The sequence below is a fragment of the Triticum aestivum genome, chromosome 5B (genome assembly GCF_018294505.1).
Source record: "Triticum aestivum cultivar Chinese Spring chromosome 5B, IWGSC CS RefSeq v2.1, whole genome shotgun sequence".
NCBI classification, from domain to species: Eukaryota; Viridiplantae; Streptophyta; class Magnoliopsida; order Poales; family Poaceae; genus Triticum; species Triticum aestivum.
Genome location: NC_057807.1, coordinates 532,646,350 through 532,673,686, shown reverse-complemented (window position 1 = coordinate 532,673,686; position 27,337 = coordinate 532,646,350). Strand labels below are relative to the sequence as shown.

Here is a 27,337-nt window from a genome sequence, read left to right as displayed (position 1 = left end):
GCTTCGCCTTTATTGGCGAGCCACCTTGGAGGTCCGCAAAGCTGCATATCAGCGATGGAGCCGCGTCGAGCTCGGGTGTGGAGGTGATCCGTCATGTTCTCCTTTGGTGGCTGCTATGGTGGTGCCAGAGGCAGCTGACGGGTGTTAGTGTCAACCTCAGAGGATTCTTCAGTCTTGTTTGTAGTTTTCCTCCTTGGCTGGTGTTCCTGTGTGCAAAGGCTAGCGGTCTGCTGTCTTTTCAGTTTTGTCAGGTCGGTATGTACGTGGCTTGTACTATGATCCTTATGATATAAATGAGACACGTATTACCATGCAAAAAAATAAAATAAACCTTTATCATGAATAAGAAAATATAAAATAACAACTTCATTATTGCCTCTAGGGCATATTTCCTTCAGCAATCCTTCATGAGTGAAGCACGAGTGCATCATTCAATGTTCTACATTAAAGAGGATGTTCGCACTTCAGAAAGTTGGCTGACTCAAATTTTGATATCAAAGGGGATTCTTACGGTAGCCTTATTACCCACACTAAGTTGAGGACTTGTACACTTAGGGAGCTCACACTTAGATGGGGATAATACAAATTTTCATTACATACAAACTTAGGACAATATTCCTCATGTATGTGTGGCTAACTTTCACTACTATGGTTGCCATTCCCACCTTCTCATACTTGGTAGCATTTGGAAAGAGTAAAATACCGCTAGGTATATATAAGATGTCATTATCTAGGTATTTAATCCTAAAACTTTCTACAATATTATCAATCTCACATATATTTTCTTAATACACATAATATCTTGCTCGAGAAAATTCACACATACTATATTCTCCTCAAGCATCTTCAATATTTTTATCGATGATATTTTCTATCTACTCCTAAAATGTCTCCTCCACTTGAAATATTGTAAATCTTCTCAAAAGTTGTTTTGACTAACTCAAAAAATTTAGAACCTTTCGAGTATGCATTGTATTTTTTAACACACATGAATTTTATTTATACTTTTTGGGTATTACAATTTTTTTATTATATTTGCACCTTCACGTAGCTACTAGTCGATTCTGATTTTTATTCAACTTTATCCTCCGCTTTGTTTTGGCTGCAGGCCTAAGGAACTAAATGTTAAAACTTTCTAAATGGAGGAGGCCCATTTTGTAGTTCCCATGAGGTTTGTTGGGGAGGAATTACATCAAGCTTAGTCTACCGGTTACTTTATTGGACTATTAAAGTTTTGAGACAACTAGCTCATTTGAAAAACATAAATCAAATTGTTGGCCCATCAACTAAGTTTGCATTATGTGTTATCATGTGTTATTTATTCAGTGTAAAAATATATGGAGTAAAAATCTTATCTTTAAAAAAAATCTACTTTAACTCTTAGCTAATTAAGTGATGTAATTATTCCCTACCCACCACATCACCCACAATCGCAAGTCTTGAAAGTCCATTGGCCATGCATATATTATTCTAGAGTATTTTATAAAATGAAAAGGTTTTTCTCATGTGTCGCAGTGTCGGTACTGGGTATGCCGAAGCCATTTTTTGCTAAAGTTCATTTAATTGGTGTAATATGGCACTGCATGGGCTCACATATCGTAAGACCACAGACAATTCAAAACCATCTAGATAATTGCATATCTGAGTACATAGTACAGAGTAAGAATAGGTTAATGCTCTTTCAGAACTATTTTGGTGCCACCTAATTCTAAAATATTTAGTAGTTTCAATTAGTATTTTTAACTAAAAGATCGATTTAGATATTTTTTTCAAAAAAATCACAAGTCTATTGATTAGATAATTTTACAGAAGATCCAACTTGGTAGCAATCAAATTTGTGTTTTCTTCTTTCAAATGTCATGTTGCATTTGCGACACGATACTCTTTCCATTTTTCTCCTATACCGTCCGGCACTGGAATGCTCCCTTTACTCGTATTGGTATTTATTAGGGTCAATCTTGCATATAATTTACACATCAGATGTTGTAGTGATGTTCCCTCTAAAAATTATGTTCTAGTGATTTTGAATATAAAACACTTTGGATAGTGGATATGAAACAATAAGTCAATAACATACCATGCTTTTTTCTTGTTACAACTCTTACATCAACGAGTGCCAATATAATATTAGTTATTATGCATAATAAAATAGTATTTTGCCATGATTTTTATACTAGTTTGTTAGTTAATTTGAGAATTTCATCAACACTTTCTATTTGATTGAATCGCTTTAACATATGATAGCAAAAAAACTCGACATAATGCGCTAATTTAAGGAGTCTACCATATGACTTTAGATTTCTTATATTGTTGTTTCTGTTTCTTTTTTGGAACTTTTGTATGCCTCATGAAAATTCATTTTTTTATGAACATTTCCAACTAATATCTCGATGGAGGTTTCTAGCAATGTTGGACCCTGGCCATTGTCGAGCGAGACCATGAGCCAAACAACAGAGAGTGAGGACGAAACTAGGCATTGGAGGGAAAATTAGTGTGCGCTCCTTTGGTCTGGTCTGCCCAACAAATTTTGTGTTTCTCCAACCCTGGTTACTAGTGTATATATTACTTGTTTTGTGTGAAGTATAAGTGGGTTGTTCTCGAATTGGTGCCAATACTTATTTCATTGTTCTACTCCCTTCGTTTTTATTTAGTCGCATATTAGCTTTAGTCAAAGTCAAGCTTTACCAACTTTGACCAAGTTTACAAACAAAAATATTAAGATATACAATAACAAATCAACAACATTAGATTTATTAATGAATGTACTTTCACATCGTATAGATTTATTATGATAAATGTCTATATTGTTTTCTATAAACTTGGTCAAACTTTATGAAGTTTGACTTCAGTCAACTCTAATATGCAGAGTAAATAAAAACGGAGGGAGTATTATAGTCAAGCTTCAAATTTATGTTTGTAGTTCATACTTGCCTTATAATGCACACAAGCTCTGCTACATTGGAATACATCGATTTCCAGTCTTTAAAATTAATTTAGACCACAAATTAGAGTTGCAGTACTCTAACCATGCCATAACATATATAGTGCATATTATTTTTTTGCTAAGTTAAAATTTGTGAAATTTGACCAACCATATAGAAAAATATATGAACATTTACAATAGCAAACTTATACAATATGAAATAATCATGATGACTCTAATGGTATTGGTTTGGTATTGTAGGCATTGATAATTTCTTCTACAAATATGGTCAAAGCATAATTTTTTGACTTAAGACAAAACTAATATGCACTAAATTTTGGAATGGCTTGATATTTTCTCTATAAACTTTATCAAAGCTTACAAAGTTTGATTTAAATCAAACTAGAATGCATTATATTTTTGTATGGAGGGAGATAATACTCGCTCCCTGCTTCTGCAAGTATAATTTCTTAAGGCTAGTTTTTTCACGCAACACTAATTAATTTCTATATCATTAACTATTTGCAGTATCCCACTCCTACTGAAAATCAAATGTCACTCCATTCAAGAAAACCATTCAAATATCACTGCAAGCAATACTCTTACAACTTACATCGACCACATAGGCTTTATGGACTTCAATGTAAAGGAGCATACAAACCCGGGGTGCGAATTTTTGGAGGCCGAGCTCCAGTGAGCTCGGTATTTTGAAAAAATGAAAAAGCATATTTAGAAGTTTTTAAAAAATCTGAAAAAAAATCGATGGAAGCATATATGTATTCAGCAAGAACGTGTTAAATTTGGTCGAAAAATGTTGTGATTTGTATGCTGTACAAAAAATAAACAAATTTCTGGACCAATAACAAAAATAAAAGGCCCATTTGAAATTATGTATTTGTCTTTTTTCTGTACACCACATGTAAACATGTAATGCTGTGAAATTTTGCATAAACGTAGTATACATGTGCACGTGTGTTCACAAATAAATTTGAATTTTTTCATGCTTCGGAAAAATAAATTCTCAAAACGAGCTCACTGAAGCTCGGTCCTTGTTGGCATTTTCCGACAAAACTGGTCCCATCCTGCGCTACTATGATATTAGGGCTGATACACCCGTAAGTGCTGATATCAGGGCTTGCTTGAGCTAGCAACTAGCAAGCTATAGCCATCGCGATCGCGTCCGTTTGGTCTTGCTCGAGCAAAAGCTGAGGTTAGCTCAACTTGTCGTAAGTGCGTCCATGCCGCACATGCATGTATCATGCATGCAGCTAAAAAAAGATAGGATCTTGATTAACTGCAATTACTATGGTCCCTTGCCGTCCGGTACGTGCATTTGTAACGAACCGTACGTATAAGTATAGGTGCCAAGTTCTTAACTCTGTTTCATTGTTTTTTTAGCTAAAACTCAGTTTCATTGGCATTGTTTAGATCCACGGGTTAGAGTTAGTTTGGGTTAGTTTGGATTCAACTAACCCAAAAATATCCAAACGGAAGGGTTGGGTTAGATGCATCTAACCCATCCAAGAGGTGCTTATTTGGGTTAGTTCTTCTCGGCACCACTAAAAACCGCTTTCTTCTCTCGCTCTCCCCGCAACAGATCCCTCCCCACTTCCTCGAAACTTCTCATCCTCTCCCTCCCTTCCTTCCGCAACGACCGTGAAAGCGCCTCGCCGTATCCGCGCTCCATCTAACCCTGTCATCCAAACATTTTTTGTCTAGAATTAGTTCAGGATTAGTTCAGAGTTAGAATCTAACTCTAACCTGTAACTGAGTTAGAGTATCCAAGCAGGGCTATTGTTAACCATACGTATAGTTAGTACCAACGAACTAGCTAGGACTGCAGAAAGTTAACGTATTCTAGGCCAGGAGGCCATGCAGCTATGCTGGACGAACTGATCAATGCCGTTGCTTTCTAGCTTGCTCCTACGTACTACTCTACTCCTTAGGCCATACCATCCTTCGTACGCCGGCCCTTACGTACGGTGGCCGGGCCTGTCAGCAGTAAAAAAAGCGATAGCATTAAGCGAAATATTGAAGCCACATCTGAACTGGCCAGTTCTGTTCGCTTGATCTGGAGTTGTGGTACCTACGTAGTACACCTAGCAGGTACAACTCGGTAGTAAAACGCTTCAAAGCTGCATGGCATTATCTGTTGCATGCATGCATGCTACGTACCACTACTGCGCAGTTCAGTTCGCACTAATTTCATCAGCCTTTTTGTGGTGACCCCGTAAATTTCCTCTGCATCCATCCGCGGCCAGTTCACATACACGGATGCGGGAGGCCGTCATCCAACCATAGCCACATACATTTCAAACTCTTTTTTAACAAACTGCATGAAATTCATACAAACACGGCCGGATTTCATATAAACATGATATATTTCATACAACCGACGAAACGTTTACATTTTTGACATATTTTAACTAAAAGGGTAAAACCATGTGCATATACGATCGCGCGGAGCTCCACTCCCATGACACAGATACACTTCACTAGTCTACGGCCGGCCGCAGCGGATCCCTTTTTCTTCCCCATGTCCGGCAGCCCACTCACTGGAGTGCCTGCAGCCTCGGAGGCATATGATTCGGCGCAAAGGGCGGCTCACTTCCCCACCGCTCATCAGAGTGGAACCACGGGCTGATGCTTCAGCTGGAGGGGAAGGGGGCGCCTCCACTTCCGTGAAGCCCAGACGACGGCCGACGATGGTCTGCAGTGAAGAAGAACCGGGCAAGACCTCGGCTGTGTACGCCAGCGTCGCCTCGGCGGTGGCCTTCCTGAGACCAAGCGGCGTACGCGCAGTCGGCTTCCTTCTCTGCGGGCAGGGCACGATAACACGCATGTTGATGGCGGATGGCGCGGTCGCAGGCACGAGAGGGGTGGTACGACGCGGCGTCGTCCACGGCAGTGACGATGCACGTGCCGCCATGCTCCCCACCGTGCCGTCCTGGAGCAACTTGCCACTCCTGTGCGAGCTGTCTTGGAGTGGCGAGTTGCTGAGCCACGCGCCAGCTTGGTGCGGCAACTTGCTCCGTCGTTGTAGGCGGGGAAGGTGGAGCAGCGAGCTACCTCGCTCGTATCCGGCGGGCTCGGCGGGCCACCCAGCCGGCTTTTAAGCCGGAGAACTGCTCTTCCTGCTCGCCTGGTGCCATCGAAAGGGTGAAGAAAATTTTGGAAGGAGCGGCGCGGCGGACTTTCGCAATGCGGAGCATTCACCCTGAACCGTCTTCAATGCGGAGCGGCGCGCTCTACGACGACGAATGCGGCTAGCTGGTGTAGGGCAAGAACGCGCGCTGGTGAGGGAGGAGTGGTTTAGGTGGGCCAGTGTGGTCAGAAGATGGTTTGGGAGAGGTCGGACTTTCGCAAAGCCCTCATATTTGTCTTCGGTTTTCGAAAGAAAGTACGTCCGTATCATGTCATGGATCGATACAGAACCGTGTTGGATAGATTCCGCGGTCCGAATAGTACGGTCCGGATGAATGCGGGAGGTTTGACGGTCGGTGTCGGAGATGCCCTAATTTCATCAGTTTTAAATAAAGTTCGTCCATCCCCTTCTGCCAAGGAGTAGCAAAATCACATCGGTCGAAGACTCGGAGTAGTGCGTCGTCGACTGATGGATTGATCGACGAGAGGATGTGGTAAATGCGCTTGTGATGATTGCTCCTACGACCATACGAGCGCGGCAGCCGATCATCGAGAACGTAGCGAGCCTCGTTCAAAAAAAAAAAAAAAAGAGAGAGAGAACGTAGCGAGCTACTATAGCTAGGAAACGAACGAACTGACGAGACGATGCTCAAGTGCCATGCATTCATGTCTCTTCGTGCCTTCGCGGACGACTTGATCAACCTGCACCCAACGGTAATCGTATCAATATTGTGTAGGCACGTAGCAATGCATGCTTCTTCTTCTTTTTTTTTTGCAGGTTTAGCAATGCATGCTGTAAGAGCATCTCCAACAGGCGTGCTAAAAGACGCGCCCGCACGGTAAAACTGCTTTTTAGCGCGCATTGACCGGTTTCGCGCGCTACAGCGGTGGCGGGAAACAAGCGCGCGGGGGAAAAGGCGGCAACTCTCGCGCTAGATTTGGCGCGCCGCTTCGCGCGCGCCTATAAAATTGCAGCGCCATCTGCCGCTCTCTCTCGCTCTCTCCACTGCTTTCCCTCCTCGCCGCCGACACGTCACCACCGCGCCACCATGCCGCCTCGCCGCCGGGGAGGTTCGGGCTACCACGGCGTCCGCGTGCGCCCGTCCGGCACCTACTCCGCCTCGATTCTGTCGGGCGGCGGCGTGCGCCTCGGCCTCGGAACCTTCGACATCGCCCAGGATGGCGCCCGCGCGTACGACGCTGCGGCATGGCGCCTTCGGCGGTCCCGTTGGGACATGAACTTCACCGACGTGTCGACGCGGGAGCGGGCACAGGAGTTGGCGCCTTTCCCGCGCGCTTACCACTGACGAGGATCGTCGCAAACACCGGAGGCGGGAGTGCCGTCTTAGCCTGGCCGAGATGGACGAGGAAGCCATGGCGCTGTGGAGGCAACACTTCTCGCAAGACATCATCAAGAACGGTTCTTCGCCGAGAGGAGGACGGAGAGGGAGGAGAGGAGGAAGGAGCGAGCCGCCTATCGCGAGGACAAGCGAACGCGGAAGGCGGTCACTAAGTACAACACGGCGCTAGGAGATGCGTCGTCCTGGGACTCCCGCGACGAGCGGTTCCTTGACGCCTATGCTCAGACGTCGAAGGAGGACATCACCGAGACAGAGTCCGAGTCGGAGAACAAGTAGTAGTAGTTTTTATTTTGTATCGTAGAAGCAGGCTATGTGGACGTAGTAGAACTATATATCATTGGAGAAGCTTAGATGTACGCATTTTGTATCATAGAAGCATACTATGTGCCGTACTATTTTTTGCGCGCTGCTGGAGCGGCGCACGCGTTGCATTTCAGCGCGGCTGTTGGAGCCGGCGCTGCAGGCCGCGTAAAACCAGGCGAAGCACGTGCGGCGAAGTAGTTTTTAGCGCGCGGCACGTTGCGCGCCTGATGGAGATGCTCTAAGGCACGATAGTAGAGCGAGCAAGTTGCTTTGTCTCTGCAGGCAAGCTACTCGAGTACTCCACTACTTCAACTTAGGCGCATGTAAGTTGCTTGAAATTTTATTTTTGGTCAGTTGATTTTGTGTGCCGTTGATCGTGCCTTGCGATTGGTGCAGTTAATTTTTTTTCTTGTTTGTTCTCTGAGGTGTTTGGGCTGTGTTAAATCATCTGACCAAGTTTTTGGGTCAGTCCATTTCTAACGGGCTGAAGCCCATTACTAGGTGCGACACAGCCTTCCCTTTCTCCCTTTGTTTTTATTTTCTGTTTATCTCATTTTATCTTTTTTGCGCTTACATTTTTAATTTTTCTTTATTAGTTCATTTTCATTGTATTTTTTTGTTTGTGTTTATTTGGGATGTTGGGCGAGTTTAAATATGTGCACATAAATACTATACAATATGTGCCAAAATTGCACTATTATATGATTGATCATTGCATATTAAAAAATTATAATTTCATTGCAAAGTTGCGTGCAATCTCTTATATTTTTTTCTTTCTTCTTAAAGGGTAATGCCACGATAATTCAATTTAGAGTCCGGGCTCACCTACACCTAGTGAACAAAAAAAATAAAAAACAGCAGAAAAATAGAAAAATATCCCAAAAAAAATTGTGGTGCAAGATACTGAAATGCACGGAGTTTGTAGAGGAGCTCGTGGCAAAAAAGGAGAAAATCGAGTGTGAATAGTGATGTTTTCAAAAGTTTCTCAGATAATGGAAATTTGTCTCTTTTTTTTTCACAGCTCCTCAAATTTCCAAACTTCACAAAATTTTGCACGGGCATCACGGACAGGAGCATCTTGGACCACAAAAAAAATGATTATATATATGCACGGCCCAAAGCCCAACTAAAAATCAGAAATTCTCATGGTCCATTCATTCATGGATGTGAGTGGTGTGAGTGAGACTAAGTTTAGTCCCACCCCGGAAGTTTAGTGGGAGTTGCACCTCTTTATAAGGTGAGCTATTCTACCACTTGTATGAGCATGAGAAGAAGAGACCTAGACGCGCGCTCCTCCTCGCTTGCCTCGCCACGCACGCACGCACGCCACGCATCGACGCGCCGGGTATTAGGAATGAGCCGAGCCGAGTCGAGGACAAAGTTATGCATGTTGTCTATATTTTTGCTGCTTTGGAAAAATCTAGCACCACCGTTCCAGATCATTGCGCCGCCACGTAAGTCTTCTCCATCCCTCCTTTCGACGTGCACCGCGAGAAGGGACAATAGGCCTCCGGAAGCCCGCCTCTCGTGATCCTTTATGGGAGAGGGGCGATCATGTTTTTGGAGAGTGCGCCCGCGCGACTGCTCGCACGCCAACAACGACTTCTTCCCCGACCTCGGCAACCTCTTCCTCAATGACATGGGCGACAACATCAACGCCAACGGTGTTGTTCCCATTGCATCGTATGTGATTCTGTCCTTCTTGTTCGAGATCGTGGTAGAATTCATGTTTCTAGTATGTGCCCTAGATTCGATCTGTTCATCTACTATGCTTGTCCACATGATTAGTTCAATCTCTGCTATTGCTGTCATGATTTATTTTATGCTTATTCGGATTAAATCTCGCAGTAATTTGCTCACATATTCAACATTTTGTATCCGACACCAAGTGGAATTTGATCAATAAAGCTTGGTTTTGACCCATCAAAAAAGAAAAAGAAAGAAAAACTCCGCCGATGGCCAGTCAGTTGTAAAAAATACGGTTGCTGAAAGAAAGTTGTAAAAGAAATGACTGACCCAAATTCAATCAACTAACCTGTAGCCACTCCCCCATCCTACATGCATGAGATGATTCACAACAAAAAGAACCCTCCATTGATCAACCCTTCATCCATATGGGCATACACTAGCCTTGGCTTGTCAGACAATAAAGCGATCTTATTAAGGGTCATATTGCATCTTCAATGTGGGCCCTTAAACCATCCACATCCGTTCGAACCGAATAGTCTGGACTCATTTTGCCATCCAGCAAGGTACCACATTGGTCCGCGGACAGGTCTAGACGTCCGTTTTCCCATGGGCAAACCAATGAGGCTTTGTGGGTGTGCACACCGCTGTCACAGCCCCCGGACCCACTCAAAAGTCTCTACCATGACAACTATTGGTCCCCGTTGGTGTTGCTTTGACCACAAGGCCGGCCCGTCCACGTCCATTGTCAACCTCATCTCCACCAGCGACGGCCAAGGCACGAACTCCGATGAGGAGTAGGGCATGGAAGACGGCGGCGCCTCGTCTCTCATGTGGGCTAGTCTCTGTCTCATGGCCTATTCTTCCTCGCCGGCGACCGCACCTTCACTTTCTAGGACTTTCTAGGACCCACAACTGTTGGGCATGCACACAGAGGGAGACAACAAGGACTTGGAGGCCAGATGCTATATGTAGCTCATGGTCGCCGATGAAGACTTAGACTCGATCAACTTTTGATCGCTTTTGTTTAGTTGAAATATGTCAAATATGTAATGAATTTGGTTATGTTTAAATAAAAACCATCCGGTTTGCATGAAATTCATTCACTATGTTTGAATTTACTTTGAAATGTATGCGGACATGGTTGGATAACCAGCTTCCGCATCAGTGACCGCCGACTGATGCGGACCAGTCCACGGACAAATACCGTGTCCGTTTTGGATGCCAACATTGGAGATGCCCTAATGCCGCATTTGGATTTGGAGCTGGCCGCTCTGTTTGATTTTGGACTAGTCGTTGTACACGGCAGCCTACGTACGTAGTCATTGGTGGTGGTAAAACGAAAAGCTGCCGCGCCATCTGCCTCTCATACGTACTACTTCCTAGCATGAGATGAGCTGCATGCACTTGCAGTAGCAGCACCAGTTGCAGGAGCAATGGTTTCGTCCGAATTTAATGGTCTGTTCGTCCCCTTTTCCCAAGGAGAGTAGGTAAAATCACATCGGGGAGTCACGCAGGGCAGGGACCGATCGATCGAGCAGGGTAGCTAGCAGCTGCCAACGTAGAAGCTAGCTAGGATGCCGGCGATCGACTTGACCGAAACGACGTGCAAGTGCCTTGCAACTAGATGTGCACCGGCTCACGCATCATGCATGTGTGTGGATCGACAGGATAGGATATGCCTATGGCGATCTTGAACGATCCAGCTCCAGCTCCCAGTGGAGTGGGAATCAATATACTAGTAGCTAGCGATCCAAAGCTGCAAGCCAAGCCACGACCGGGTAGTAGTAACTTTCCCTCGGCAGGCAAGCTAGGTAGTGCTGCTAGTCCGAAAGACCAAGGAGTAGGAGGTTGTAATGGTGGTTCATGTGCGCATTCATGCAGGTTTAAAATTTGGGCCAAAATTCAGTACTATTCCTTTTTTTTCGAGAAACTTTCAATCTATTCATCTCCAATCATGACAGTACAAAGAACAACAAAGGTAATAAGAATTACAACCATGTGCGTGGACCACCTAACGACGACTACAGGCACTGGAGCGAGCCGAAGGTGCGCCGCCGTCATCGCACGTCCCTCAAACTTTGTTATAGTAGACAGTCGGGAAGTCGTCGTGCTAAGGGCCCATAGGACCAGCGCACCAGAGTAGCAATCATCACCGATGAAGAAAGTCGTAGATAAGAAGGATCAAACCTGTAAACACCTACACGAAGATGAACGAAGACCTGATTCGAATAGATCCACCGAAGACCAGAACCGACCAAATCCTAAAAGATCCGACGGAGACAAACCTCCACACACCCTCCAACGATGCTAGATGCACCATCGGGACGGAGATAGAACATGAGAGACATTATTCCTACTAAGGGACATCGCCGCCGCCACAGAGTCCCAACCAAGAAGCTGAATCTAACAAGAAAGAGAATGGGGTCCCTCCCGCCGGCAGGGGGCCGAGATCCTCAACACCTCCATGACCTAGAGGTCATCAAAGATGGTACGGATCGGCGGCCACGCCGACGGGAGAAGAGCTTTTCTTGTGGAGGAGGGAAGAGATCTGATTTTAATTTAATTCAGTACTACTCCTACTACTAGTAACTCGGCATTAATGGAACTATCATACTTCCTCCTTGCCTATGATGGATGGGTCTGTCCATATAGCTTCAGAATGGGAAGTTTTTTTTTTTGGAAATTTGAACAGGAAGATCAGTATGCGGATGGATCTCATCCAACTATCCTTTTTTTAGGGGTTCCCATCCAACTATCCAAGAGGCCGAATCTGTGGCATTTCCTATTTGGCGCTGCAGGCGCCGGTTATAGGTGTGTTCCGCTAACCGGGGCCTGCAGCGGCACCAATTGGGCTCAGCCCAACTACCATTTTCACCCCGTTTTGAAACTCAAAAAAGGAGAGCAAGTGTGCAGCCAAGAATCAAACCAAGGATCTCTCCGTTGATAGCTTACTTCACGAACCACTACGCCACCACCTTGATTCGTGAATACAAATCTCCTTTCCATTTTTCTATCCATACAGGAAATGCCATCTACATTTTTCTGCTTTTTTTTCTTTTCTTTTTTGTTTCCTATTTTCTTTTTTCTTAAATGAGTGAAATGTTTACAAATAGATGATTTTTTTCCTAATTCATGAACTTTTTCTTTAAATCGATGACCTTTTTTCTTTTTCATTGAACTTTTTCAAGTTCAATGAACTTTTTTCAAACTCGATTAACTTTTTTTGAAACTGAATGAACTTTTTAACATTTTGATGAACTTATTTTAGAAATCGATGAACTCTTTCCAATTTGATGAATTTTTTTTCAAATCCAATGAACTTTTTTCGATTCAATGAACTTATTTTTCAAATCCAATGATTTTTTTATTTTGATGAACTTTTCTAACCCATTGAATCTTTTTCAAATCCGATGAACTTTTTCAAAATTTATGAACTTTTTTCAAATTTGTGAACTTTTTCCTAAATTTACGAAGTCTTCTATAAATTCGTGAACTTTTTTTTCAAATTCAATGAACTTTTTCGGAAACTTCGTGAACTTTTTTTCAAATTCGATGAACTCTTTTCAATTTCAATGAACCTTTTTTCAAATTCATGAACTTTTTTTCCAATTCGATGAATCATTTTCAATTTCGATGAACTTTTTTCAAATTCGGTGAACTTTTTTTCAAAATCGATGAACTTTCTTCAAATTCACAAACTTTTCCTGTTTTTGCAAACTTATTTTTTTGAATTCATGGTTTATGTGAATGCATTTTCACATTTATGTTTCTTTATTCAAATATATAATTTATAGTGGGTATATAATAGTATATGTTTAATGTTTCTAGTGATTGAAAGGTCAAAGAGCACAGCTTTCCTAATGTAATTAAGTAGCTAGCGTTGGTGCAACCGTTAGCTCGTGTGGTTTCTGATGACTTCGGCGTCGGGAGTTCGATTCCCACTTCTCACTGACTTTTGTTTTTGAGGGAACCCACTTTTCACTGATAATTTTGCTTCACCTTTTGCTTTTCAGCAGGTTGCTGGGCCGGCCCACTTCGTGTCCGTGCAAGTACCAGGGACGTGAAACGGCGCCTGCAGCGCTCAGGGAGCGCCTATATGGCGACCTACGCGCTGCGGAAGAAGCGAGCGCGCACTCCCCCGCTCCCCCCTTCGCACACTGCTGGGCCGGCCCATGTGCCGGACGGGACGCCGCCTTGTTTTTTTCCTTTTTTTTCAGTAATTCGGGATATCAAAAAGTTCTAAAATTTCAGAAAAAGTGGCTAATTTTAATAATACAATCACGATTTTGAAACGAATTCATGATTAGAGAAAAATGCTCAGGAATTCAAAAACTGTTCACGAATTTGTAAAAGATGTCCACAAACTACAAAAATGTTTATGATTTTGGAAAAAAGATCATGATTCAAAAAAAAATTGTTAATTCAAAAAAGGTTTGTGGATTTGGAAAACAATGTTCATGATTCAAAAAAATGCTTGATAATTTGAAACATATTCATGAATTTGAGAAAAATGTTAACTAATTCAAAAAATGTTCGTGAATTTGGAAAACAAATCACGGTTCAAAAAAAGTTTGCTAATTCGAAAAATATTCACAAATTTGAGAAAAAAATTCATGATTCGAAAAACATTCACAATTTGAAAAGAAATATTAACGATCCAAACAAAATGGTCGCTAATTCGAAAAATGTTCACGAATTTGAAAAAAAGTTCATGATTCAAAAAAAAATGTTCACTAATTAAAAAAATGTTCACAAATTTGGAAAGAAATGTACAATATTTAGAAAATTTAGTCTATAATTTTAGAATTTTCATTATTCATAAAAACTGTTCATGAATTCAAAAACATGTTCATGACTTAAGAGAATGTTCACAAATTTCTAGAAAATGATAAAAAAATTAAGAAAATTTTCATAATTTTCAAAAAATGTTCGTGAGTTATAAAAAGTGTTCACTGTTACAAAATAAATGCTCATCATTTTGGAGAATGTACACCAATTTGTAAATGTAAAACCATGGTTTTGAAAAAATGTTCATCATTCCAAAAAAAAAGTTAACGACTTAAAAAATAAATCACAAATTAGTAGATTTTCGGAAATTAAAAAAAAGTAAAAATGAAAAAAATAAGTAAAGAAAAAAGAAAGGGAAAACAAAAAAACGAAAAAATAAAAATAAAAAAACGAAAAACCCGGTTCGGAGAAGGTTGTAGAACCTTCCTAAAACGGGTTGGGGGTGAAACCCCAAAATGGGCCGGGCCGCGCTATGTCGCTCCCCCACGAGATCTGCAAATGACTGGCGACATCGCGGGTTGCCACGAGAGTCAATTGGGCCGCGCACGCGAGCTAATCCAGGCTCAGTTCAGGGAGCCCGTACCGAAACCTGGATGGACTGGAGTCTTTTCTCCCAGGGTGTCTGCATATAATAAACCAAAGTGGCCCGGTACCACGGCGGCGGATCTCCCTCTCTGCCTGCGCGACGGTGAAGGTTCAGGAACGGAGAGAGATCGGCGGCCGGCACATCATGTCGGCAATCCGCGCCGCTTATCAGGACGATGGTGCCCAGTATTACCCGTATGTATGCAGCAGCCATTTATCCCACTTATTTTCTGCATGCTTGATGTCGCCTTGCTTGGTCAGACTTGGCTTCTTGGCCTCAGCGATCAGTTAGATTAAAAATTAGAGAGCTCAGATCTATTTACTGCACACTAATCACCGTAGCATACCGTATTGTTCTGTTCAATATATTATACATAATTCTTGTACCATCTGGTCCGAACTATTGGTCTCAAATTTGATGGTTCACAGAGGGCTTTGCCGACTAATTAGCTTCTCAGAGAAAATATCTAATTCCCAATTTGTGGTTTGAAATATCTAAATATCACAACGGTTAAAGTAGTAGGTTAATGGAACCGATTCATGCAAAATCTAAAATTCAATTGTCCCTTTGCTGCAACCATACTAGTTGTCGTTGATCAAGCTTTAGTACTCCCTTCGTTTTTTTAGTCCGCATATAAGCTTTAGTCAAAGTCAATCTTTGTAGAGTTTGACTAACTTTATATTAAAAAATATAAACATTCACAATATGAAATCAATATTATCAGATGCACCATGAAACGTATTTTCATACTATATAGTTTTAGTATTGTAGATGTTCATATTTTTTTATATAAATTTGGTCAAACTTTGTGTAGTTTGACTTTGACCAAATCTTCTATGCGGAGTAAAAAGAAATGGAGGGAGTACGTTAATAATTTTACATCTTATTTCCTTTTGCAGTTACAACACACGATTGGAGACCTGGGAGGATCCCACTCCTGGATCGTCGACGTCAACACAAACTCTTGAAGAAATGACCGCTGCCTGCATAGCAGCCACCAGGCTTAGGAATAGCCTCCGGCCCAAGAGTCCAACCCGTGCGGATCTGTGGAGACGCAAGCAAGAGCGTGAACGCAAGACCTTGGTTTCGGCGCTCAACGCCTACGCCAAGCAAAACAATATGCAGGTTAACACAAATTACATTTTACCTATAGCTACCCAAATTAATAACTAACCACATTCTTTGACAGGAATAACTTACCACGCCTTGACTTATTTCGAAGTTAGACATGCAATTTTGAATCTACTATATAGAGCTGATTATATTCCTAATTAAGGCGTGTCATTGATATTTCAGCCAGATGAGCTGGAGTTTGTGGAAGTGAAAGGGAGGACTCAAATTCTGGAACGCTCAACAGAATATCTGCACTTTAACTTTCTAGTGAAACAAATGGATGGCATATCAAAGTTATTTTTTGCTGAGATAAATGCCTACTGTAGGGGGGAGAAGGATGTTTATCTATGCACCCCTTTGGAACAGAGTGACTATGGTATGTACATTTGTATTGTTTTTCCCTTCCATTTTTTGTTGGCCATCTTTAATGTTAACACACGTTTTGATATCTTTGAAGGCCCTTGTTTCGGGTGCAGAGATAGAGACCTTAAGCACCCCACTAGTGGTGCGTATTTGGCCGGTCGCACGTATCCACATTACTGCTGCGAGGAGATTGACAGTGATGATGATGATTATATGTAAATTATTGTGTCCTGATCACTCTGAGTGGGAAGTCTGCAACGAAGGGCTATGTACTGTTCCAGTTTTGGAAAAAGAGACACAAACTCTCTTGCAAAGGGGTGATATGTTATAATAATGCCGTTTTCTAGAGTTGTGTATGAACTATGAAGCATATGTGCTTTTAATACTAAACAGAGTTTTGTCTCTCAAAATGCTATAATAGCGAAATTGTTTTGACCATTTATTTTCAATAGTTAGAAAACTTAGAATCACCCGGTTCGGGAACGCCACTTTAATCGTTTGGTTGGGTTGTTGGAATGCGCCAAAATTTTGGGACACACACAACTAGTTTTGCTTTAGTTAGAAGGATGAGAGACATTTCCCATCCATATATGCCATTTGAGCAACATAAACATTTCACAAGTCCAAAATAAATATTTCACAAGTCTGCAAAATTGAACAGCATAGACATTTCTCACCAGAATGTAATTTTCCTTAACAGAGCATCATTCACTGCACCTAATTTTCATGGTTATTTTCATGGCTATTTCTTGAAAATTGAGAAGCGCAGTGTGTATCGGAAGGTCATATTATGGGTGTAAACGCAAGAGTTTATCCAGCTTCAGTCTCCTTCAAAGAGGGATACCACCTCTTTTTTTTTTGCGAATAGATACCACCTTACTCCTACTGCTAGGTTTTCTTTACTGCGTATAAGGCTAGTCATAGTGTGAGTAACATAAGTAGTAACATAGATGCCACATAAGCAAAAAAGATGATGTGTCATGTAATTAAAGAAGAGAGATACAAATAGAGTAACATAATATGTTACCATCACATAGCAGTTCCCAATACAAAATAAGTCTACAAAGCAATAATTGAAGATATGTATGTTAGTACACCTACAACACTTCCCACTATGAAGGTGGTAACATGGACTAGTAACATACTAGATCGGGATCGGGCCTTGGCGCGTGGGTACCGGTCTCAACATTTTGGTCAACCAGATAATGATAAGGTGGTAGGAATCCAAAGTTTAGTATATACATTAACACAGGCAGAGGGAGTAGATTAGAAAACCAACAATGTAACTGCATCATAATTCGTTCATAATTTACAATAACCATGGAGTAGTAAATCCATCCGAAGGACGGTCTCATAACGGTTATCACACATAGTTTACAACAATGATAGATAGTCTACTACCACACTGATTCAAAATGCCTCTGTACAGGCATCACGTCCATATATGATAATATTAGTTGATAAACCAAAAGAACGACATCTCGTATGCGGTCGAAACATCGGTTGAATTCACCACAGCTCAAGCTCGGATGAGAAGTAACCACTATTGTTGTAAACAAATGGATTTAGCCTGAGTAAGTGCAGCATCACATAAAGTTCAGTACAAAAGAAGCCTGATTAAGAGTAACATAGCATATATTTCAGTGCTAAAGAGTATTAGAAGCAGGTATAGTGACACCGAGGTCAATAGTGAGTAAGCAAACCACATACATGCTAAACCAAAATTGCCTAAGTAGGCTATTTTCTATACAAAGCAACAAAGGCAAAAAAAATACGAGAGGAGATTCAGGTAACCTTGCATATCATATGCAAAATATATAGCATTTATATCAGTGAATCATATATCAGTCACAAAAAAGTCTATTCATTGGTATAGTTATTGGATCTACCAAATAAAAAAAGGCAGCAAGTAACATATAAATTCATTAGAAGTAGATGGTATTCCATATAGCAATCCACTCAAAAGGAAAAAAGAATGGAACATACAAGATTAGGTACAGCCAAGGAAAGTGTTTCATTACCAATAGATCATGCATAACCAATCCCGTCATCACAGATGTAGCCTGCTCCAAATCCTTTAATACCAAGTTCAAACTCAGCCTGCCAGCTATGGCGAAGGTTCGTCCTGCTACTGCTTTGCACCTCCCCTATAAGGCAAAATCAAAGCATTAAAGTTATGAACCGTTACAAGTCAGATAACAAAAATGAACCAATATAATCTGTCATATCATTTGGAGGCTAAAATGTATGCAAGCATGATTGATATATTCTCGTAGATTTACATGTTAAAGAAAAAAATATGCATCCTCACTTTGCACCTCCCCATCTCACCACAACATATATATTTTTTGTCCATACAAAGAACACGTTGAACCTTTGCTGAATTTCTGATGGGTTTACTTTTGTTTCTTTGTTGTTGAGCTTGAAATTCTAAATCTGACTTGTATGCTACAAAAACCTCTGCCTGATGTGATCCAATGTGTATCATTGCAAATACAAATATATATCTGAACCAACAATTTCTACATTTCTGAAATCTAGCCATTCCTTACTTACCGCAGCTCGGTGGTGAAAAACAATCTCGGCCTTGGCCATCCTCCAACTCAGAGGTGACGAACGACCATCTCGTTGTGGAACCGCCGCTCCCACCGGCACAGGAACTTCCCCGACTCCATCCCCTCCTGCAAAGTCGTCGTTCTTCAGCAGGCCCAAGTTGGCGGCTGCCCCATCACCTAAACAAATAGTACGGTTAATAATCCAATCATAGGAAAGCACACTGTTGGCATATGTTGTTGAGGCGTCTTATGGTTCAGCCTGGTGGCTACGGCGACGGTTCGTCCTGCTACTGCTGGTGAACGATGGTGGACGGAGTGCGTGGTTCTCACCTTCTCCAGCGATGTCATGCCCGGGAGGTTGTCATACTGGGTGCTCCTGGATTCGCCAGTCAGTGAAAGGCTGGAGCTCAGGGAAAGGCAAGCATGATCAACTCCCTAAAAAAATCCCATTGCGTTCGTGTCATATGAGCAAAAATGATCTAGTTTTCAGAGTTTATTTCATCTGCTTCTGCTACAAATTAAAGGCCCAACGAGTAACACATCACTCTATGACGAATCATCAAGAATTGATGCCTTGCGTAGCCATGAACTGGCATTGATGTCATCCTCATCAAAATAGCATGAATAAATCAACATAGTGAGATGGATGTATATTAAATTGACAAAATATGTCACCATTATAAAAAATATTCAAGTGCCTTCTTGAAATTGATCCTAGATAACCGAGACTATATGGATATACATGCGTAAGCGATCGCGGAGCTTATTTGGCAGCCAAGAACAATTTAGTGTCCTGCAATCAGCTCCTTTCTCCTTTGCAGACACAGTACGTGAGAAATTTTGGAATATATATTCACTAAACAAAATACTTTATAAAATAAGACAATCTAGAGTAATAATTGAGAATATACGCCTTGCTATACAACCCTACAATTTAGTGAATATTGCACACATGTAATTCTTTCTTGGATCAATCTCATAAAAAATACAAATACAAAGTAGAGAATGACCATCAACTTATTACTCTAATCTGCTGAGACAATAAAAAGTGAGGCATAACTCAGTAGAAAACTGATGTGTTATTTCGTATAGATCACCAGTTTATTTTTAGGTTGAAGTTTTCCAACTGAAGAAAGTAGAAAATGAAATTGATGAGCAATTAAATAGTACAATCAAACCTTCTCTTTGACACAACTCTATTTCTAGTTGATAGTGTTTGACATGGATGAACTTGATTGGACAATGGTAAGAGTAGTAGCAGGAAGCTATATACCATATCAAGATCAACGTGCAAAAATAGGAAATCTTTTAAAAAATGGAGTTCGAATTTGAGAATGATCTTCAGCTGTCGCCCAGCCGCTACCGCCGGAAGAGTTGCAGGACCAACCAACCCCACATATGGACGCAACGGTTAGTGGCCAGACCGTCCATACGCACTGTCACTTCAACAGAACCATCTCACTTCTCAAGCTCATCATCTCCTACAGTTGAATGCCAAGATGTCGGACTGCCTATTTGGGATCTAGCTTAATTCACTTTTCTTCAGGTTCTAGCTCACAACTAAGTAATCAAATGCAGAAAGTTGATTAGTGTGTTATCTCTGCTCATAGGATTTTCATAACCAGACATTTAGATAATGCTACTTTTTGGGATACTGCATCAAATGATTCTTTTGAAGATGCGGGGCATACAGAGCACCTCTGCCTTGCCATGGTGCTCAAAAACTGCCGATGGTGCTCTAATCTGCAACACCTTACTACTGTTGGAGAACGTTGCAGAAAATAAAAAATTTCCGACGGTTTCACCAAGATCAATCTATGAGTTCATCTAGCAACGAGAGAGAGGAGTGCATCTACATACCCTTGTAGATTGAGCGGAAGCGTTCAAGAGAACGGGGTTGAGGGAGTCGTACTCGTCGAGATCCAAATCACTGATGATCCTAGTGCTGAACGGACAGCACCTCCGTGTTCAACACATGTACGGTTGGGGAAGACGTCTCCTCCCTCTTGATCCAGCAAGGGGGAAGGAGAGGTTGATGGAGATCCAGCAGCACAACGGCGTGGTGGTAGATGCAGCAGGGATCCCGGCAGGGCTTCGCCAAGCATCTGCGGGAGGGAGAGGTGTAGCAAGGGGGAAGGGAGGCGCCAAGTGCATGGGTGCAGCTGCCCTCCCTCCCCCCTCTTTATATAGGGTCCCCAGGGGGGCGCCGGCCCTAGGAGATTGAATCTCCAAGGGGGGACGGCGGCCAAGGGGGTGCCTTGCCCCCCAAGGCAAGTGGAGGCGCCCCCCACCCCTAGGGTTTCCAACCCTAGGCGCAGGGGGGCCCAAGGGGGGGCGCACCAGCCCACCAGGGGCTGGTTCCCCTCCCACTTCAGCCCATGGGGCCCTCCGGGATAGGTGGCCCCACCCGGTGGACCCCCGGGACCCTTCCGGTGGTCTCGGTACAATACCAGTGACCCTCAAAACTTTCCCGATGGCCGAAACTTGACTTCCTATATATAATTCTTCACCTCCAGACCATTCCGGAACACCTCGTGACGTCCGGGATCTCATAAGGGACTCCGAACAACTTTCGGTTCACTGCATACTCATATCTCTACAACCCTAGCGTCACCGAACCTTAAGTGTGTAGAACCTACGGGTTCGGGAGACATGCAGACATGACCGAGACGTCTCTCCGGTCAATAACCAACAGCGGGATCTGGATACCCATGTTGGCTCCCACATGCTCCTCGATGTTCTCATCGGATGAACCACGATGTCGCGGATTCAAACAACCCCGTATACAATTCCCTTTGTCAATCGGTATGTTACTTGCCTGAGACTCGATCATCGGTATTCCAATACCTCGTTTAATCTCGTTACCGGCAAGTCACTTTACTCGTACCGTAATGCATGATCCCGTGACCAGACACTTGGTCACATTGAGCTCATTATGATGATGCATTACCGAGTGGGCCCAGAGATACCTCTCTGTCATACGGAGTGACAAATCCCAGTCTCGATTCGTGCCAACCCAACAGATACTTTCGGAGATACCCGTAGTGTACCTTTATAGTCACCCAGTTACGTTGTGACGTTTGGCACACCCAAAGCACTCCTACGGTATCCGGGAGTTGCACAATCTCATGGTCTAAGGAAATGATACTTAACATTTGGAAAAGCTCTAGCTAAACGAACTACACGATCTTTGAGCTATGCTTAGGATTGGGTCTTGTCCATGACATCATTCTTCTAATGATGTGATCCCGTTATCAATGACATCCAATGTCCATAGTCAGAAAACCATGACTATCTGTTGATCAACGAGCTAGTCAACTAGAGGCTCACTAGGGACACGTTGTGGTCTATGTATTCACAGGTGTATTATGATTTCCGGATAATACAATTATAGCATGAATAACAGACAATTACCATGAACAAAGAAATATAATAATAACCATTTTATTATTGCCTCTAGGGCATATTTCCAACAGTCTCCCACTTGCACTAGAGTTCAATAATCTAGTTACATTGTGATGAATCGAACACCCATGGAATTCTGGTGTTGATCATGTTTTGCCCTAGGGAGAGGTTTAGTCAACGGATCTGCTACATTCAGGTCCGTATGTACTTTAAAAATATCTATGTCTCCATCTTGAACATTTTCACGAATGGAGTTGAAGCGACGCTTGATGTGCCTGGTCTTCTTGTGAAACCTGGGCTCCTTGGCAAGTGCAATAGCTCCAGTGTTGTCACAGAAGAGTTTGATCGGCCCCGACGCATTGGGTATGACTCCTAGGTCGGTGATGAACTCCTTCACCCAGATTGCTTCATGCGCTGCCTCCGAGGCTGCCATGTACTCCGCTTCACATGTAGATCCCGCCACGACGCTTTGCTTGCAACTGCACCTGCTTACTGCCCCACCATTTAAAATATACATGTATCCGGTTTGTGACTTAGAGTCATCCATATCTGTGTTGAAGCTAGCATCGCCGTAACCCTTTACGACGAGCTCTTCATCACCTCCATAGACGAGAAACATGTCCTTTGTCCTTTTCAGGTACTTCAGGATATTTTGACCGCTGTCCAGTGTTCCTTGCCGGGATTACTTTGGTACCTTCCTACCAAACTTACGGCAAGGTTTACATCAGGTCTGGTACACAGCATGGCATACATAATAGATCCTATGGCTGAGGCATAGGGGATGACACTCATCTCTTCTTTATCTTCTGCCGTGGTCGGGCATTGAGCTGAGCTCAATCTCACACCTTCCAATACAGGCAAGAACCCTTTCTTGGACTGATCCATATTGAACTTCTTCAATATCTTATCAAGGTATGTGCTTTGTGAAAGACCTATGAGGCATCTTGATCTATCCCTATAGATCTTGATGCCTAATATGTAAGCAGCTTCTCCAAGGTCCTTCGTTGAAAAACACTTATTCAAGTAGGTCTTAATACTGTCCAAAAGTTTTATATCATTTCCCATCAAAAGTATGTCATCTACATATAATATGAGAAATGCTACAGAGCTCCCACTCACTTTCTTGTAAACGCAGGCTTCTCCATAACTCTGCATAAACCTAAACGCTTTGATCATCTCATCAAAGTGAATGTTCCAACTCCGAGATGCTTGCACCAACCCATAAATGGATCGTTGGAGCTTGCATACCTTGTTAGCATTCTTAGGATCGACAAAACCTTCTGGTTGCATCATATACAGTTCTTCCTTAAGATAGCCGTGAAGGAATGTCGTTTTGACGTCCATCTGCCATATCTCATAATCATAGTATGCGGCAATTGCTAACATGATTCGGACGGACTTCAGCTTCGCTACAGGAGAGAAAGTCTCATCGTAGTCAACCCCTTGAACTTGCCGATAACCCTTAGCGACAAGTCGAGCTTTATAGATGGTAACATTACCATCCGCGTCCGTCTTCTTCTTAAAGATCCATTTGTTTTCTATCGCTCGCCGGTCATCGGGCAAGTCTGTCAAAGTCCATACTTTGTTTTCATACATGGATTCTATCTCGGATTGCATGGCTTCAAGCCATTTGTTGGAATCTGGGCCCGCCATCGCTTCTTCATAGTTCGAAGGTTCACCGTTGTCTAACAACATGATTTCCAGGACAGGGTTGCCATACCACTCTGGTGTGGAACGTGTCCTTGTGGACCTACGAAGTTCAGTAGCAACTTGATCCGAAGTACGTTGATCATCATCATTAATTTCCCCTCCAGTCGGTGTAGGCACCACAGGAACATCTTCCTGAGCTGCGCTACTTACCGGTTCAAGAGGTAGTACTTCATCAAGTTCCACTTTCCTCCCACTTACTTCTCTCGAGAGAAACTCTTTCTCCAGAAAGGACCCGTTCTTGGCAACAAAGATCTTGCCTTCGGATCTAAAGTAGAAGGTATACCCAATGGTTTCCTTAGGGTATCCGATGAAGATGCATTTTTCCGACTTGGGTTCGAGCTTTTCAGGTTGAAGTTTCTTGACATAAGCATCGCATCCCCAAACTTTTAGAAACGACAACTTAGGTTTCTTCCCAAACCATAATTCATATGGTGTCGTCTCAACGGATTTAGACGGTGCCCTATTTAAAGTGAATGTAGCTGTCTCTAGAGCGTATCCCCAAAAAGATAGCGGTAAATCGGTAAGAGACATCATAGATCGCACCATATCCAATAAAGTGTGATTACGATGTTCGGACACACCGTTACGCTGAGGTGTTTCAGGCGGCGTGAGTTGTGAAATGATTCCACATTTCCTTAAGTGTGTACCAAATTCGTGACTTAAATATTCTCCTCCGCGATCTGACTGTAAGAACTTAATTTTTCGGTCACATTGATTCTCTACCTCATTCCGAAATTCCTTGAACTTTTCAAAGGTCTCAGACTTGTGTTTCATCAGGTAGACATACCCATATCTACTTAAGTCATCAGTGAGAGTGAGAACATAACGATATCCTCCACGAGCCTCAACGCTCATTGGACCACACACATCAGTATGTATGATTTCCAACAAGTTGGTTGCTCGCTCCATTGTTCCGGAGAAGGAGTCTTGGTCATTTTGCCCATGAGGCATGGTTCGCATGTGTCAAATGATTCATAATCGAGAGACTCTAAAAGTCCATCAGCATGGAGCTTCTTCATGCGCTTGACACCAATGTGACCAAGGTGGCAGTGCCACAAGTATGTGGGACTATCGTTATAAACTTTACATCTTTTGGTATTCACACTATGAATATATGTAACATCACGTTCGAGATTCATTAAGAATAAACCATTGACAATCGGGGCATGATCATAAAACATATCTCTCATATAAATAGAACAACCATTATTCTCGGATTTAAATGAGTAGCCATCTCGTATTAAACAAGATCCAGATACAATGTTCATGCTCAAAGCTGGCACTAAATAACAATTATTGAGGTTTAAAACTAATCCTGTAGGTAAATGTAGAGGTAGCGTGCCGACGGCGATCACATCGACTCTGGAACCATTCCCGGCACGCATCGTCACCTCGTCCTTCGCCAGTCTCCGCTTATTCCGCAGCTCCTGCTTTGATTTACAAATATGAGCAACGGCACCGGTATCAAATACACAGGAGCTACTACGAGCACTGGTAAGGTACACATCAATTACATGTATATCACATATACCTTTAGTGTTGCCGGCCTTCTTGCCCGCTAAGTATTTGGGGCAGTTCTGCTTCCAGTGGCCCTTCCCTTTGCAATAAAAGCACTCAGTTTCAGGCTTGGGTCCATTCTTTGACTTCTTCCCGGCAACTGGCTTACCGGGCGCGGCAACCTCCTTGCCGTCCTTCTTGAAGTTCTTCTTACCCTTGCCTTTCTTGAACTTAGTGGTTTTATTCACCATCAACACTTGATGTTCCTTTTTGATTTCTACCTCCGCTGATTTCAGCATTGAATATACTTCAGGAATGGTCTTTTCCACCCCCTGCATATTGAAGTTCATCACAAAGCTCTTGTAGCTCGGTGGAAGCGAGTTGAAGGATTTTGTCAATGACCGCGTCATCCGGGAGATTAACTCCCAGCTGAATCAAGCGGTTGTGCAACCCAGACATTTTGAGTATGTGCTCACTGACAGAACTATTTTCCTCCATCTTACAGCTAAAGAACTTGTCGGAGACTTCATATCTCTCGACCCGGGCATGAGCTTGGAAAACCATTTTCAGCTCTTCAAACATCTCATATGCTCCGTGTTGCTCAAAACGCTTTTGGAGCCCCGGTTCTAAGCTGTAAAGCATGCGGCACTGAACGAGGGAGTAATCATCAGCACGAGACTGCCAAGCGTTCATGACGTCTTGGTTCTCTGGGATGGAAGCTTCACCTAGCGGTGCTTCTAAGACATAATCTTTCTTTGCAGCTATGAGGATGATCCTCAGGTTCCGGACCCGGTCCGTATAGTTGCTGCCATCATCTTTCAGCTTGGTTTTCTCTAGGAACGCGTTGAAGTTGAGGTGGACATGAGCGTTGGCCATTTGATCTACAAGACATATTTGCAAAGGTTTTTAGACTAAGTTCATGATAATTAAGTTCATCTAATCAAATTATTTAATGAACTCCCACTCAGATTAGACATCCCTCTAGTCATCTAAGTGATACATGATCCGAGTCGACTAGGCCGTGTCCGATCATCATGTGAGATGGACTAGTCATCATCGGTGAACATCTCCATGTTGATCGTATCTTCCATACGACTCATGTTCGACCTTTCGGTCTCTTGTGTTCCGAGGCCATGTCTGTACATGCTAGGCTCGTCAAGTTAACCTAAGTGTTTTGCATGTGTAAATATGTCTTACACCCGTTGTATGTGAACATTAGAATCTATCACACCCGATCATCACGTGGTGCTTCAAAACGATGAACTTTTGCAACGGTGCACAGTTAGAGGGAACACTTTCTTGAAATTATTATGAGGGATCATCTTATTTACTACCGTCGTTCTAAGTAAACAAGATGCATTAACATAATAAACATCACATGCAATTAAAAAGTGACATGATATGGCCAATATCATATAGCTCCTTTGCTCTCCATCTTCGGGGCTCCATGATCATCTTCGTCACCGGCATGACACCATGATCTCCATCATCACGATCTCCATCATCGTGTCTCCATGAAGTTGCTCGCCAACTATTACTTCTACTACTATGGCTAACGGTTTAGCAATAAAGTAAAGTAATTACATGGTGTTGATTCATTGACACACAGGTCATACAATAATTAAGACAACTCCTATGGCTCCTGCCGGTTGTCATACTCATCGACATGCAAATCGTGATTCCTATTACAAGAACATGATCTCATACATCACATATATATCATTCATCACAACTTCTGGCCATATCACATCACAAGGCAATTGCTGCAAAAACAAGTTAGATGTCCTCTAATTGTTGTTGCATCTTTTACGTGGCTGCAATAGGGATCTTGCAAGAACATTTTCTTATCTACGTGAAAGCCACAACGTGATTTGTCAACTTCTATTTACCCTTCATAAGG

The 27,337-nt window shown here is 42.6% G+C and overlaps 1 protein-coding gene across 1 annotated transcript; it reads left to right on the top strand.

The window, feature by feature from the left end:
* Window positions 1–14,850: 14,850 nt before the first annotated feature.
* Window positions 14,851–16,576, top strand: LOC123116783 (uncharacterized). Its single transcript, XM_044537690.1, has 4 exons — window positions 14,851–14,988; window positions 15,694–15,919; window positions 16,091–16,283; window positions 16,365–16,576. Exons 1-4 carry the CDS (start codon window positions 14,939–14,941, stop codon window positions 16,487–16,489), a joined length of 594 nt encoding a protein of 197 aa, XP_044393625.1. The 5' UTR covers window positions 14,851–14,938; the 3' UTR covers window positions 16,490–16,576.
* The last annotated feature ends 10,761 nt before the right edge of the window (window positions 16,577–27,337 follow it).

What these genes read in the sequence shown, in the direction of transcription:
- LOC123116783 (XM_044537690.1), top strand. Translation starts at nt 14,939, where the DNA reads ATGTCGGCAATCCGCGCCGCTTATCAGGACGATGGTGCCCAGTATTAC. An exon ending in GATGGTGCCCAGTATTACCC is followed by an intron (nt 14,989 to 15,693) that starts GTATGTATGCAG and finishes TTCCTTTTGCAG; the next exon opens with TTACAACACACGATTGGAGA. An exon ending in TTTGGAACAGAGTGACTATG is followed by an intron (nt 16,284 to 16,364) that starts GTATGTACATTT and finishes ATATCTTTGAAG; the next exon opens with GCCCTTGTTTCGGGTGCAGA.